This window comes from Papio anubis, chromosome 6 (genome assembly GCF_008728515.1).
Source record: "Papio anubis isolate 15944 chromosome 6, Panubis1.0, whole genome shotgun sequence".
Lineage (NCBI taxonomy): Eukaryota > Metazoa > Chordata > Mammalia > Primates > Cercopithecidae > Papio > Papio anubis.
The window spans coordinates 131162894-131179594 of NC_044981.1; the positions used below are offsets into that span (position 1 = coordinate 131162894).

The following is a 16701-nucleotide window of genomic DNA, read 5'->3' on the forward strand; positions in this document are numbered from 1 at the left end:
CAAGTGACTTTTATGCACCTTGAAGTTTGAGAACCACTGCAAATGAAACAAACAAGATGTTGAACTTCAGCCATAGTAAAACTCCACTGAAACGTATGTAATGATACAGTATTTCATTTACCATAGCCTGTTATTCCTCAACCTTGGTTAAATAAAGTGTGAATTCTGTATTTAGCATTGTTAAGGGGAAATGATAGTAAGACCGTGTATAGGTGTTATAGGTTTAATTGTGTCCCCTAAAAAGACGTTGAAGTCCCAACCCCCATTACTTGTGAATGTGATCTTATTTAGAAACAGTTCCAAATTACTTGCTGAGGCCAGGTGCAGTGGCCCACACCTGTAATCCCAGCACTTTGGGATGCCGAGGTAGTGGGATCACTTGAGGCCAGAAGTTCAAGACCAGCCTGGCCAACATGGTGAAACCCCGTCTCCAACAAAAATACAAAAATTAGTTGGGCTTGGTAGAGCACTCCTGTAGTCCCAGCTACTCAGGAGGCTGAGGCAGGAGAACTGCTTGAACCCAAGAGGTGGAGGTTGCAGTGAGCCAAGATTGTGCTGCTGCAATCCGGCTTTTGTTTCAGGAGAAAAAAAAAAAAAAAAAGACATGGATTTAATAACTATAGACATACAGTCTAAGAAGAGAAAAAGGAAAGTATAAAAAAAAAAAAAAAAAAAGAAATAGCCAATGAGAATAACTGATATCAAATGGGGGAAATTTAACAAATTTTTAAAATCTTAACAAAAATTAGCAAAAACAAAACATTTTGCTTCATGGATATTTCTCATTGTAGAACATTCTAGCTAATTAGTGAAGTAGAAATGACAGACTATTTCATTTCTGTCTTTGTTTAAAAAAAAATTACTTGTAGATAAGAGTGAGACTGTTTCAAAAAAAAATTACTTGTAGATAATTAAGTAAAATGAGGTCATTAGGGTGGGCCTTAATCCAGTATGACTGGTGTTCTTATTAAAAGGGAAAATTTAAACATAGACACAGACAGAGAGAAGACTATGTGACTCTAGAGACACAGATTATGTGAAGATGAAGGCAGAGTCTGGAGCTGTGCTGCCACAAGCCAAAGATTGCCAGCACCCACCAGAAGCTAGGAGAGAAGCATGGAGCAGATTCTCTTTTGGAGTCTTCAGGAGGACCCAACTCTGCCAACACCTAAAAGTTGGACTTCCAGTCTCCAGAACTGTGAGAAAACAAACTTCCGTTGGCTAAGCCACCCAGTCTGTGGTACTTTGTCATGGCAGCCCTAGGAAACTAATACACAAGGTATGTAGATGAAAATTTGGACACAGACCTGGCGCAGTGGTTCATGCCTATAATCCCAGCACTCTGGGAGGCCAAGGTGGGAGAATTGCTTGAGCCCAGGAGTTCAAGACCAGCCTAGGCAACTTGGTTAAGTTTTTTATTTTTAGTAGAGATGGGGTTAAAAACAATTAGCCAGGTGTGGTGCTGCATGCCTGTGGTCCCAGATACTCAGGAGGCTGAGGTGGAAAGATCAATTGGACTCAGGAGATTAAGAATAGAGTTAGCCATGATCATGCCACTGTACTCTAGCCTAGGCAACAGAGTGACACTCTGTCTCAAACAAAAGGAAAGAAAAGAAAAAAATTTGACATGTATTAATAGTGGCACAACCAACATGCTAATAAACTTATTCTCAGAACTCATACTTGATTCCACACAGGTGTCTTCAAAATCCCAGCAGCAATCGCCTCGGTCTTTACATGCCACATCACACCGGCAGTTCTCCAGTCCTCTAAATGATGCATCAAAGCACTTCTTCCTGCAGCTGCCTGCAAAGTAAAGGAAATAGGGCCCCAACATTTAGCAGCTATTCAATATCTCATACTTAAACAGTGGAAGCATACAGGAAGTACATGGCACAGACTACGACAGACAACTAGATGATTTTTATGGTGCTACAAGATCTACCAGTGCAATGTAATAAATAATGACACTGATATGTCCAGGCGCCATGGCTCACGCCTGTAATACCAACACTTTGTGAGGCCAGGGCGGGAGAATCACTTGAGGTCAGGAGTTTGAGACCAGTCTGGCTAACATGGCAAAACCCCATGTCTACTAAAAATACAAAAGTTAACCAGGCATGGTGGTGCACACCTGTGGTCCTAGCTACTTGGGAGGCTGAGGCAGGAGAATTGCTTGAACTCGGAAGGCAGAGGTTGCAGTGAGCTGAGATTGTGCCACTGAACTCTAGCCTGGGCGACAAAGCAAGACTCTGCCTTAATAATAATAATAATAATAATAATCATGTGTTCAAGAAGTACATGGGAGCACATGGGGTGGGACAAAAACTAGCAAGGGGATTCAAGGACACCATTGAGTCTTGAGAAAGGATCAAGATTTTAAAAATCAGTGAAGCTAAGGAAGGCATATTTGGAGAATAGCAGATGGGTTATGATGGCTAAGGGGTAGAGTTCAAAGGTAGAGGTGGACTAGAGTGAGGAAACGTGCATATGCCATACTAAGAGGCTTGAAGCCCAATCTTTGGTAACGGGAAGTCATTAAAGAGTAAGCAGAGAGTAATGAATTAGATCTGTGTTTTAGAAAGCCACTCTGGAAAATAGGTGAGTAGGGTAGGGATGGAAACTCTTGAACTAAGCAAGAAATTTTAACCCAAACCAAAAATGATAAGGGCCTGAAGGAGGATAGTAGCAGCACACATAAGGAAGATGTAAATAGAGATAAGAGAAATTAAAGTGCAATTAGTTTGAGTTCAGGTTTATATAAAGAGTGAAGAAGAGGAATGAGCCAAAGATGACTTCCAGAATGTAAGGCTAAGGCACTAAAAAAAGGGAAGTTCAGTTTTCCAGATATCTAAGCAAATACATATTTAGGAGGGGATCTGAATATTTGAGTCTGAAACTCAGGAAAGAGAGGCATAAACTAAGGATACTGACTTGGAGTCATCAGCATATTAGCAATAAGAAGCAATGGGAATTCTGTAGTTCTCACTGTGCGAGGAGTGTGTGCGCCCAGCTAAATATCATTTCTCCTTGTTAGGGATTCCCATTGAAAATTATCTATAATTCCCTATGATACTTGCTTTCTACTTTGCATTCTAAAGGAGTTGTTTGAAGGCAAGGAGGGTATAATAGTATGTGTGGGAAAGTTCAACTATGCACAACTTGTTTCTCTCCCTTGAAAACCACTGCATAATTTTAAATTAATTTATTTACTTATTTATTCTATGAATATTTATTTTAGCATCATTATGTTTCAGGCACTGTGCTGGTAATTGCAGATTAAGTGATAAATAATGCAGATATAATTGTAGAGACTTTATATAATAAAAAATTTTAAGTGGTAACTGCAAAGTAACAGTGAATAACACACAGTAATGGGACAACTGGCTAGCTATATAGGGTAAGGAATCTCTTGACATTCTTGCCTCACAACATATACAAAAAAATTTTAGGAGCTTATCAAAATAGAAATGTCTCGGGAGTTAAGCGGTTAAGGACAGTATTTTAGAATACTCATTTTCAAAATAGGCAAGAAAGGTTAAGGACAATGAGGACTGACATAACAGGCACTAAAAGTAATAATTCTCAGAGCATTAGATCTCCTGAATTCATCCTACTATAGTTTGACCCCAAAAAACATCAAACAGAAGACTTAGACGATTTTCAAAGTACTCTGTAAAAAGTTAGTGAACATAAGAAAAATATGATCATTTTTCACTAGCAAATCAATGAGATATACAGTTATTGGTAGTATAAATTCACAAAATCTTTCAGGAACGTTATTTTACAATATGAAACAAAAGCTGTAAAATGTAAATTTTAAGAAAAGAAAGATGCAGAAAGGCAGAAAGGCAAAAGGAGTACGTGAAAACACAAATACAAAGTTGCTGTTATAAAATTTCTATAAGAATATACAATAATGTGATGATAATCTTAGCTATTTCTGAGGAGGGAAACATGATAGCTATTATATGGCAGTGGAAGAAAACCTTTTAAATAAATAATGAGATTATATTACCCATGCAAAACTAATATTTGAAAAGTCTATCTACAAAGTGGAGAACATTTTCTTTAAAATATTTATCTCCAATATTATAAAACATTAAAAAAATTTTACCTTTTAGAAATACACAATGAAATGTTTATAGAAATGAAATAATGTCAAGTATTTGCTTCAAAATAATATGTAGAGGAGGTTATGGAGAAAGGTATAAATAAAACAGGATTGGTCATGAATTCATAGAGTGGGGTGATGATACATAGACATTTATTAAATTAGTATTCCTACTTTTGTATGCTTAAAATTTTTTATTAATTAAAAAAATCTTTATATCCTTTGATTTCAGCAATTTCACTTCCAGACTTTATACTAAAGAAACATACGAAGATCTATGTTGAGAAATGTTCTCCATAGTGTTATACATAATTTCAAAAATATTTTAACAACTGAAACAGTCTTAATGTACATGAAAGAGAGGACTTATTAAATTATTATATCTACATAAAATAACATTATAAGCATTTCTGGATGCCAGTAGAAGTTATTTTAAAACATTATTGTTCACGGTTTTAATGATTTCGAGAAATGTTTATGTTATTATTGGAAAAAAGCGAACTACAAAATAGAATACAGTTTTCTTTTTAAAAGTAGCTGGTTGAGGCCTGGTGCAGTGGCTCATGCCTGTAATCCCAGCACTTTGGGAGGCCAAGGCAGGCAGATCGCCTGGGCTCAGGAGTTTGAGACAAGCCTTGGCAAGATGACGAAACTCCGTCTCTACAAAGCATACAAAAATTAGCTGGGTGCAGTGGCACGTGCCTTTAGTCCTAGCTACTCGAGAGGCAAAAAAAAAAAAAAAGTAGCTGGTTGATAAAACTCATTTACCTCTTCCATCTCCTCAAATTCCACAAATCTTCACAAAAAGAAGAGGAAAATAGTTTACAAAAAGATATAAATACTCTAAATCAAATAATAGAAGATAGAAGCAGAAAAAGAATTTTGAAAGACAGAAATCGCAGAATGAAGGAAGCAACAACTAGGTGCCTAAGAGGAAGGAGTCCTGGAAATTAAAAAAAAAAAAAAAGCCAAGGGCTTTCCCTTAGGACCCTAGAAGAGAGGTCCCAGGGTGTCATTAGGTAAGAGAAGAGGTCATTAAGTAAGAGAAACAGGGGACATTAGGTAAGAGAAGAGGGGAACAGGCACAAGGCTAAATGTAGGAGAATTGGTAAAAGCTTGGATGTGAAGCAGTGACTACTCACCCTGCCTCCCACTCCAGACTAGGAAGCTCATAATCTGGAGGAATAAGGAGTGGCTTTCATCACAGAGACAATAGACATAAAGGGGGGTAACTGTGATAAGAAAAAGCAACCCTTACTCTGAAAAGGAACAGATGGTCCCCAGACATTTGAGGATAGCAGGACAGCAACCTACATGAAAGACAAACACCCAACAAACAACATCAAAGAAAAACTTGATTGAAAAGGAAATAATGCAGGGAGCAAAAGAGTTAAAATAACAACACACACACACACACACACACCCAGAGTACTAAGATCCTCAGAAAATAGAGAAGATACTGTGTCAACAAAATAAGAGAACTATAATTTTTTTTAAAAGACCCCACATTCAGGGTGGTCTTGGAAGTAAAAATATGAGAGAAGTAAAGAAAAATTCAGTAGAGATATGGTAAGCAGAACTGTGGTCCACAAGAAGATTCCAAGTCCTAATTGCTGAGACTTCGAGTTTGTTGTCTTGTATAACCAAGAAACTGTGCAGTTATAACTAAGGCTGCTAATTAACTGATCTTAGAACAGGGAGGTAAGGCCTCAAAGTGAAAGAGGAAATGGAGCTTATGTTATTAAAGAAATCATATTATAAAATTTTCCAGAATTGAAGAGCATAAATTATTACATCATAGTTGTCCACCAAGTTTCCCAGGGCAAAACTCACACTAAAAGATCAACAGGATTAAGAGATGTTGAAAGCCTCCACAGAGAGATTATGAGCAACCTACAAAGGATCACTAATCAGAAATGTATTAAAATACCAAATATATTAAAAGCAACACTGGATGCTATAAGACAGTAAAGTAATACCTTCAGATTTCTAGAAAAACAAATTATTTCCATCTTAGAATTCAATACCTAGCCAAACTGTCAAGTATTAGGTTAGAATGATATGTCTTTACATAGGCAAAGACTCAAGTTATCTCTTTCATGCATCCTATTTTAGAAAGCGATCAAGTTGTTCTTTAGCAAAATGAGAAAATGAAACAAGAAGAAAGAGATTTTAAAATCATGGGATCTAACACAATAGATGGGCTAATGGAAATCTCAACCATCCACCAGACCAAGAGAACAACCAACATGGATTAGAGCAACAGGACAGAGAAATAGAAACTAAAATGAAAGACTTTATTCCATACCCAACTTCACATTGCCAAAAATTAGAGAGCTGAATAATGGCAATGGCTGGTGGAGAGGTGAGGTAAAGGAAGGTAGGGTAGGCTGAAGCAGCCATTCTAGAAAGCAATCTGGGACTACATACCTGAGTTAAGAAGATAAAAACCCTAACTTCCTGAAACTTCATTCCTTGGTCTATGGCAAAGTACTTATCATACAGGTTTGTAAGGGAACTTGCAGTATTTATGTGGTGGTGAGGAACTAAAGCCAATTTGGGTATTCAGCACCAGGAGAGAGCATAGGTTGGTTGGCAAGTTGGGTACATGCCAAAAAGTAGCACACAGTAGAAGCATAAGAACAGATGTATGCATGACAATTCTGATGGGTCTCAAAAAGTGCTCAATGAAAAACTAGAAAAAAAAAATGTAGATTTAGATATATCACAACCATTTACATAGATGGTCTTTACGTTTTTTCGTACACTCTCCTCTTACGAAAGCTTTCTGCACTTGGTTTCTAGAATACATTAGTCACCTGGCTTTCCTCTCACATTCCTGGCTGCTCCTTCCTAGTCTTCTTCGCTTTTCCCCTTCACCTTCCCAATTCTTTAAGATTGTTCTACACCAGTGTCATGGTTTAAATCCCACATATGTTGACAAGCACCACAGTATATGCCCAGGCAGGACTTCACCTCTAAAGCCAGCCTCATATGTCCAACTACATTCTTGACTTCTGCACTTAGACGTCCAATAGAATTAGCAAATTTAACAGGTCCAAAACTGAGCCCCGGATTTTTCTCCCCAAATCAGCTCCTTCTACAATCTGCCCCAATTCAATTATGGAAATTTATATTTCCAGATGTTCATGCAAAAATTCTGGGGTCATTCTTGACCTCTCTTTCTTACTCCAAATCCAGTCTTTCAATAAAATCTATCTACCCCATCAAAATAGATCCAGAATCCAAATACTTCTTACCAGCTACAATGCTACTGCCCTGGTTTAAGACATAAGGCTTGCCCAGATTATTGGAATAATCTCCTGATTGGTCTCTCTACTTTTGCTCTCACTCTACCATCTATTCATAACACAGTAGCCCTAGGGATTCTATTAAAAAGCAAACCAGAGCATATCATTCCTCTGCCCAAATCGTGCAATCAGTTCTTGTCACACTCAGAATGAAAGTTGAAGACCAGGGTTTGACATACTAACCTTTACTTGATCGGGCTCCTCTTTATTTAATAGGTCTCATTTTATGACCACCTCTCTGTAGTGTTTTTAGTTCTAGTTCATAGCCTCTTTATTATTCCTTAAAGGGAACATGCCAGGCAAGCTCCTGCCTTTGGTCTTTGCACTTCATAGTCCTTCTGACCTGGAATGTTTCTCCCCAACAGTCCCTATGTTTCTGTCTCACTTCCTTCAGTCATTACTCAAAAATTATTTCATACACACACACACACACAAACACGACCCTGATTCCTTCTTTTGGGCTTTACTTATTTCTTAGCACTTTATCTTATTATATATATATATATTTTTATTTATATTTTTACTGTCTGTCTTGCATGCTAAAATATAAACTCCTTGAAGGATTTTGTCTCTTGTCTTCACCACTTTATCTCCAGTAATTGTAATAATACCAAGCATATAATGTTCAATCAAAAAATATGTGTAGTCATGACAGTAAATCTGTAAGAACATGCACAGATTTTAAAACTCACATTAGAAAAAAAATACATAATGTCTATGGAAGGTGAGTTAACTGGAGTGGAAAATGGTGAAAATGACTCAGGGTTGGGGTTTAGGAGAATAGATGCAGTGGAAAAATGAGTAGTAAACAGGATGACTATGTTAAGGATGCTGGCAAAAAGAGGCTGGAGTTAATTACCACTGCCCTGCTGGGTAGAGGGAAGAGAGTGCTGCCACATAGGGCTGATCAACTCAGATGAAAGGAAGAGGACAAGGAAAAATGACTCTGGGAAGCCAGCCAATGGGTGTACTAAAGTGAATGAAAGAGCTGGAACAAAAGGAGGTTTTGTTCAGACATTAGATATGCCTTTTGCAATCAATTTATGTGATTTAGGGGGTAAAATAGCCAAGAAATGATGCCCATTTGTGTGTACTAACGTCAAAACAATACCACTGAAATGGCCGGTCAACATTTCTTTGATCAAGGAATGGCACCATGGCCCAGAAACACAACAGCCAAGTGACCAAGGGAAGACAGTAATCTTCCAGCAATTATTCAACTTTTCAGTTCTACTGTGCTCCTAGGTCATATTAGGGAAACTGAGTATTTCTCAAGTAGATACATGACTGGAAAATTGCCAGTTAACCTTACTGAGGCTTCCTAATGCTGCAGCAATGAGACTTACTCCACTGGAGTCACACTAGAAGGTTTTAGTCAAATTTAAAAAGGGGTCCAGAGCTTTGTGCAGTGGCAGTATAGTAGCCAATGAGGTTTATTTGAGGCATGATTATTGCTCATAAAATTTTTAAGAAGACAAAAATGGGGTGAGGGTGCTGGGCACAGTGTCTCACACCAGCAATCCCAATGCTTCAGGAAGCCAAGGTGGGAGGATCATTTGCATCCAGGAGTTTGAGACCAGCCTGAACAACATAGTGAGACCCCATGTCTACACAAAAATAAAAAATTAACCAGGTGTGGTAGTGCATGCCTGTATACCAGGGACTTGAGGGGCCGAGGTGGGAGGATCACTTGAGCCCAGGAGATCGAGGCTGTGGTAAGCCGTGATCACGCCACTGCACTCAGCCTGAGCAACAAAGTGAGACCTTGTCTCAAAAAACAAACAACAGAAAGGGAGGGACGTGAATGATCTAGCAACTGGCCTTATACTTCACCTTAGTAAAAGTAATAAAATAATATGTAAAAAGATTATAGGTAATTCTTTTTATATTGTCATTTGTAAGTGGTGCATTTACTATTCATAATAATGAAATACAGCAAAAGGAATGTGAGGTATTTTTATATTTGGGAACATATTTCTCCTGTTTTTCTTTGCTTCTTATGAGAAACAAATTTTTTGAAGATATTATTATGTACTACTTTTCAAAAATTTGGCACTGCCCAATCAAGAACCAAGAAATTTTAAAGGTAGAACAGCTCTAGCATGGTGTCAAGGCACAGGGTAGTGGCAGGAGGTCATGAGAATGAAGCAACAAAGACTTTAAAGACTAAGTGGCTAGATACTTTGTCATCAGATGTTGAAAATGACAGTGGGAGCGGAATGAAAAGCCTGTTATCCACTTACCAAAGTCCATTATAAAGATGAAGAAGGGCCGGGCATGGTGACTCACACCTGTAATCCTATCACTTAGGGAAGCTGAAGTGGTGGGATCACTTGAGCCCAGGAGTTCGAGGCCAGCCTAGGCAACATAGTGAAGCCCCATCTCTACCAAAACTGCAAAAATTAGCCGGGTGTGGTGGCACCCACCTGTGGTGCCAGCTACTTGGGAAGCTCAAGTATGGGAGGATCACCTGAGGGCAGGGAGGAGCTGCAGTGAGCCGAGATTGTGCCACTACACTCTAGCCTGAAAGGCAGAGTGAGACCCTGCCAAAAAAAAAAAAAAAAAAAAAAAAAAAAAGGGGGTGGAGAAAGGTAAGAGAAAAACACACTGGAATGATAATGAATCTCAAATGAGCAGGGTGAAAAAATAAAGTCCAGAAAGTACAGTGAGCAATGCCAACCACAGATGTGGGCTCCAGATAAGTAGAGTGCAGAGTGGGAGATGTCTAGGAGCAGAATGCTGCATGGAGGACAGAGGAGGCTTGGGATGGGAGATACATTTTAACGAATTAAGGTCCGAAGAGATAAGAAATAAGGGAATGCTCAGAGAAAAGACTGAGGGGTATACCTTGCTTTTCTGGTTTCCTGAGTCCAAGCCCCAAGCCTAATCCAAGTGACATGATCACCAACAAAGCAAGAAGAACCTATTGCAAAAAAGAAAAAGTAGCTTTTATAATGTTTTAAAAAATTACACAGATACAAATAACCACCCTTTCTCAGTATTCTCTCTAAGTACCTGCAGCATGCTATTTATGCCAGATGCCAGATCCAACAATGATCTAGTATCTGGCCTAACTAGAGGTATAGTATTTTATTTAATGCTTGAAAATAAGAAAGAATATTTTGGAAGAATTTAAAGATACCAGTTATTACAGATCTTCAAATTCAAACACATTTACCATTCAAATGCAATGAACTTAACTGCAAATTGAGTTAAAGTTAAGAATTAAAACCATAAAACCATTTTTCTGGGCCATTTTTTTTAAACCAGGCACCCATTTGTAGATCATTTATTGAAAAGAATTCCAGAACTATTAAATCCTTAACTGCCTCATTCTAAGGGAGCAGGGCTTTTTTTTCTACTCTATCACAGGATGATGATACTATTTAACATGCATAAAAATATATTGTCCAAATAGTTAACTGGCAAATGATCTGCTTTGGTCTTCCACTCATACAAACCAGTTAGGTAATTTGGAAACTGCCTGACCAAAGATTGTTTGTGTCATTCATTATCACTCTACTGACAAAGCCCTTTGGTGTAACGAACTTCATGCTATGATTAGATTAAACTCTGATACAATTAAAGAGAATTCTTCTAGCTGCCCTCTTTGATCTTACATGAAGTCCAGAGATAAGTATGCTGGATGACAGGGCTTGAATACTGTGTGTTGTCATGAAGAATGGCAAAAGGACACACAATCAAATTACTTAGGAAAGTATTTTACAATAACCTTTGTTATAGTTTCAGACACACACACAAAAAACTTTCACAAAAGAAAAAATCAGATTTTGCTTAGGTAATTAAGAACTACACGATTTTTTTTTTTTTTTTTTTGAGGGTTGATTTCGTTCTGAAAGTCAACTGGAAAATTAACACATCTAATGTTTACAATGGAAGTGAGTTCAACCACTGGGGAAGCTATGTTAAAATACTAAGAAAACAATTCTTACGTGAAGTCTCAAAGTTAGCCCAAGGGTCAGTGACCTTTCAGTATGTATTCATTCAGTGGAGAGGATGGAGGGAAAAAAATGAACATAAATATTTACTAAATAACACCATTAGCAGTTCATCCCTTGTCATGGTGCTTAGAAGACACAGGCGACTGAAACTAGAGTTACTACAAAAGAGAAAAACAACATTGGGGAACTCCTTTTGCTAAACCCCACACGTCATAGACTTACAAATTAACATATTTTGGTTTACACCTTATCTTTGGTACTTTGGCTGTTCAAACTTGCTAGAAAAATCAACAACATCTAGCTGTTCTTAAGATTCTTTAAAACTTCACAATGTTTAATGTTAGAATCTGTTTCTTCATGATTTTGTATTTGTTCCATATATTTGTGGCTTGTTTTCTACATTATTCTGTGAGCTCCTTGAGAGTAAAAGGCTTATTTATTATTATTATTATTATTATTATTATTTAGAGTTGGAGGTCTCACTATGTTGACCAGGCTGGTGTGGAACTCCTGGCCTCAAGCGATCCTCTTATCTTGGCCTCCTAAAGTGCTGGGATTATAGGCACTAGCCACTGTGCTGTGCCTAAGAAGTCTATTTTTAAGCCTTTATAATCATTTACTATAAATATGTAATTCCAAAAAAGCATCATGATATTGGGGTGCACATATATCTAAAATGATGTTACGTGGTGAACAAAGTGGGGAGAATACTCTGAATGTCAAAAACCACTGAGAACACATCATTTGGCTTTAACTGGGCTAAACAAAGAGTGCTAGAAACACAGCAGATACCGTCAAAATGTTTAAATGAAACTTTAGTAAAAGTTTGAAGACATCAGGGTACTTTTGAAACGATAATTTAAAAATATTGAACTTCATTATATACTCAAAAACCACTAGAAAGATACAAAGAAGGGAAATTAATGATGCACAAATTTTGCTGTGGAAGATTTTATAATGTCCTGAATTGATAAGCTAGGATAAATATAATAAACATGCTTAAAGTCCCAGCTACTCAGAAGGCTGAGATGGGAAGATCATTTGAGCCCAAGTTGGAGCCCGAGTTGCTACAGTGAGCTATGAACATGCCACTGTCTTCCAGCCTGGGCAACAGAGAAAGAATGTGTCTCCAAAAAAAAAAAAAAAACAAACAAACAAACAAAAAATATATATATATTAGCATAACAGCTGTAAAGAATACTCTGAAATTGAAATTCCCAGAAGGATAAAGAATAAATGGAATATATTCAGGATTTATTTTGTTACTGGGCTTAATACTTACACACATTATTTTACGTTGTTTTATTTACTTCTTGAAACAATTCTGGAGAGACAGAGAATAGTGGTGACCTTAAAGTGTGGGATACAGGGAAAAACTGCAGCAAGATAGGTGTGAAAAAATAATGCAATTAGTTTTGGTATGAGGTACTGAGTCAGGAGTCAGGAAGCAGGCATTTGAAACAGGCTAGTGCACTGGGGCACACGCATAGTCCCCAGCTACGCAAGAGGCTGAGTGGGAGGATCGCTTGAGCCCAGGGTTCAGGACCAGCCTGGGCAACATAGCGAGACCCAATCTCTAAAAATATACATATTAGCAAAATAATAACATCTTTTAAAAAAAGAAATTGTGTGACAGAGACTGGGCAAAAAGTTGGAGCTAGTGGATTACTTGGAATTCTTGGCTGGGGATATGACTCTTAAAACCACTAGAGGCCAGGTGCAGTGGTTCATTCCTTTAGTCCCAGCACTTTGGGAGGCCAAGGTAGGTGGATCACTTGATCCAGAAGTTTGAGACCAGCCTGAGAAACATGGTGAAACCCAGTCTCCACATAAAAAAAAAAAAAGGAAAAAGAAAAGAAAAAGAAAACTCACAAAAACTTAGCTGAGCCTTGTAGCATGTACTCAGGAGGCTGAGGCAGGAGGATCACCTGAGCTGGGAAACAGAGGCTGAAGTGAGTTGAGATCCCAACGGAGGGAGACCTTATCTCAAAAATAAAATAAAAATTAAAAAGACTATTAGAGAACATGAGATTTCTTAAGAGATCTTAGATAGGGTTTAGTGAAGCTTGTGTTGTAATTTTCATGAGAATAGAGAAATTGCAGAAAAAGAAAAAGTCACAAAAATGAAAATGTCAGTGTCATGGTGGAAGAAGCAAGGGGAGAGAATAATTCAGAATGAGAAAGTACCAGGCAGTTATTGTTGTTATGAACATTCAAGTGGACAAAGGATGAGGAGGACTGACTTTTGAGTTGGGGACTTAGTACAGGAGAAACAAAGCTGGAGCATGAAGGAATGGTTGGGGGCTGAGAAAACTGAAGCAATGAAATGAGCTCTCTTTTCCCCAAAAGTTTGATGGTGAAGGGAAAAGAGAGAGTAATAAAATCAAGGAAATGGATAAGCATATTTCTGGAGTAAAAAGAAAAAGAAAAAAATTTTAAATTAAGAAAAATAAAGAAAAAAGAAAAAATCAAGGAAATTTTTTTGGGGGGCTGAGGAGTGGTGGCAGGAGATCTTACCACATAAAAGGACAAGAAAGAGAAAATAGGCAAAAGAGACTATCTCTAGGAGTGAAGTAAAATAGGATAAAATTGTTGGTTCAGTAAATAATAGGACATGATTATTTTAATTTTTCACTTTCTTGTCTTAAAATACTCATGCCATAAAAAAGTGATTGAGAGGTAGTTATAATCATGCAAAAAATCAGAATCACAAAGCATTCTGTCATGGATTCCAACTTTTGAGATTAATGAAATGTTACCTTGTTGTTACTCAAATTTCTTGTAAAATATGATTTAAGATATTAATTTGCATTAGAGTTTTCATAAGGGATAATACTTAATACAGTTACTTAAAAGTTTACATTTTAATAGCAACACAAAGCAATGTAAATGGGAAATCATACTTTTAACATTTGTCACAAAACTGGAAAGACTAAAAATAAGAATTGTACTTACAATGCAAGCTATTTTATATTTCTTAAGAGTGTTCTTCTTAACAGGTTGTTCTGTTGCTAAAGTCAACATAGATTCCATTATCCTGGTAGCTGCATAGACCTGTTTTATCAGAATGCAGTAGTGCTCCTTCTTTCGTCTAGTCTGGCAAAGATAAACTGTATGAGTTACATAGCTGTGCTTGACTTTTAACTGTTTAGGAACATCACAGCTCTTCAGTGATTGGGCAATCTGGAGAGAGGAAAAATGTAATAACAATAGTGTGAAAAGATTCAAGTTCATTTCTAGTATATTGCAGACAACTGCTCCTTTTTTCCTTATAACTTTTACTAAATACTAGTCAAGACGTATATAACAAGAATAATGCAATCATCAAATTTTAATACAATCTGATCTTCTGTTTTCTTTAAAAATAACCCCAAACAAAAAGCCTTGTCACAGAAATTTTAGACTTTCTGGTTTTCTATAAACTTCATAGCAGTTGAAAATCGATATAGCAAAACGTGCTTTGACTATAGTAGAAATTCTGAAACCCTACTGAACCAATATAAAGTACATAGCTCTGTGATAATTATGCCTTGCTTTTTACAGTGTTCACAATTTGACAAGTTTGTATACACATTAGCTCAAGTCAAACTTAACAATATCCCTTATAAACATTTTATTCTTGTTTTTAGGTGAGCACATTAAGGCTCTGATTATTTAAATTATTATATATGACTTATTGCTCAAAGTTACTTATTTACTAGGTGCCAGAACTAGAACTGATACCCAAGACTTCTAAGTCCCCAAATCCAAGCAATTTTCACTAATCAATTTAAATTCACTATTTTCTTATTTATCTAGACTGGTGCATCTTAGCAAGTGTACTCCATGCTGAAAAGGGGTTACAGTTTTGTGATGAAAGAAGCTAAATTAATAATTGTGTTGGCCAAAGAGAATTTTAGCAAATAGTGGATGCTAAGCTCTTCTACTTTCAGTGACCCTAAGGCAGTCATTCTCAAAGTGTGATTCCATGGAACATGAGTTCTATAATAACTCCCTTGATTAAATAAAGCTTGAGTACTCTTCTCTAATGAAAAGATTATCAGAATCCTGTAGACTGCAGTACACCCTTTGGAAAACAGTACTCTAACTAAACTCTTCCAACCCTAAAAGCAGTGAGAAAAAAAAATATGAAAAGAATGCATTCCAATATAAATACAATGACTGCGTCACTACTCTAACTAAACATGTCTGAAACATGGGATTTACACACTATTTCTGAAAATCATGGGGAAGAGGATTGCTTGAGTCCAGGAATTTGAGACCAGCTGGGGCAACATAGGGAGAATCTGTCTCTACAACAACAACAATAAAAATTAGCCAGGCATGGTGGCGCATGCCAATAGTCCCAGCTACTGGGGAGGCTGAGGTGTGAGGATCCCTTGAGGCCAGAGTTTGAGGCTGCAGTGAGCCATGACAGATACACAAACAAGCAGAGACAGATTTCAGACAAAGACAAGAGGGGGTGGGTACACTCAGGCAGAACAGATTCAAAACCCACTCAAAACTGATCTTAACCAAATGCAAAGTAGATATATAAGCAAGCCCTATTGGCAGTACCAGGCAAACAGCTTAACAAACCCAGATAGGAAAATAATAGGCTCCTGGTATACAATCTGGTTTTACCCTTTGAGCGTGTCCACCCTGATCTCCGTTATTCCGGGTAGGGAGAGGGACGTGTGGTTTTGCGCATGGGACAGCCCTCAGGAGAGTCCCCAGGAAAACCTCACCCGGCAGCTGCTGGGAATCTCCTGACGACTGTCTTGTCACAAGGAGTGTGAGTATTCCTTCATTATCTTCTCATGCTTCAAGGCCAGGGAAGACCTGGGCAAGAATCTTGGTGGCCTTTGTTACTCGTTCCAGCTTTTGTGTAAGGGCAGTGGCTCTCTCAGTCTTTAATATTTAACCTAACCATTCAGTCAGTGCTGAAACAGTTGTTATGGAGGCCTGCCTGTTTGTGAGACCCGGCCTGCCACATGATCATGCCACTAAACTCCAGCCTGAGAGACAGAGTGAAGCCCTGTAACAAAAAATAAAAAATAGCCAGTTGTGGTGGCTCACACTTGTAATCCCAACACGTTGGGTGTCTGAGGCAGGAGGATTGCTTGAGTCCAGGAATTGGAGACCAGCCTGGGCAACGAGGCAAAATCCCGTCTCTATTAAAAATTCAAAAAATTGGCCAGGTGTGGTGGCACATGCCTATAGTACCAGCTACTCAGGAGGCTGAGGTGGGATGATCACTTGAGGCCAGGAAATCGAGATGATGCCACTACACTCCAGCCTGGGCAACAAGAGTGAGACCCTGTCTCAAAAATAT

The 16701-nt window shown here is 37.8% G+C and overlaps 1 protein-coding gene and 1 non-coding gene across 6 annotated transcripts in view; one reads left to right on the forward strand and one right to left on the reverse strand.

Annotated features, from left to right (window-relative positions):
• The window catches only part of ENPP3 (ectonucleotide pyrophosphatase/phosphodiesterase 3), a 118275-nt gene extending 101927 nt beyond the window's left edge, over positions 1-16348 (reverse strand). For 2 of the 5 annotated variants that reach the window (XR_002521773.2, XM_009206081.4), the window contains exons 1-4: positions 16115-16348; positions 14343-14570; positions 10273-10348; positions 1684-1806 (exon numbers count right to left, since the gene is read on the reverse strand). Coding sequence is in view for 4 of the 5 variants with exons in the window: in XM_009206081.4 (XP_009204345.1) it covers positions 1684-1806; positions 10273-10348; positions 14343-14420 (277 nt within the window). In the remaining variant the exon portion in view is untranslated. The other 3 variants (XM_009206080.4, XM_009206078.4, XM_009206079.3) reach the window with 3 other exon arrangements.
• Positions 8823-8964, forward strand: LOC116275468. The gene has a single exon (XR_004184601.1). It is a non-coding gene; the product is annotated as a U4 spliceosomal RNA (small nuclear RNA).
• Positions 16349-16701: the final 353 nt, after the last annotated feature.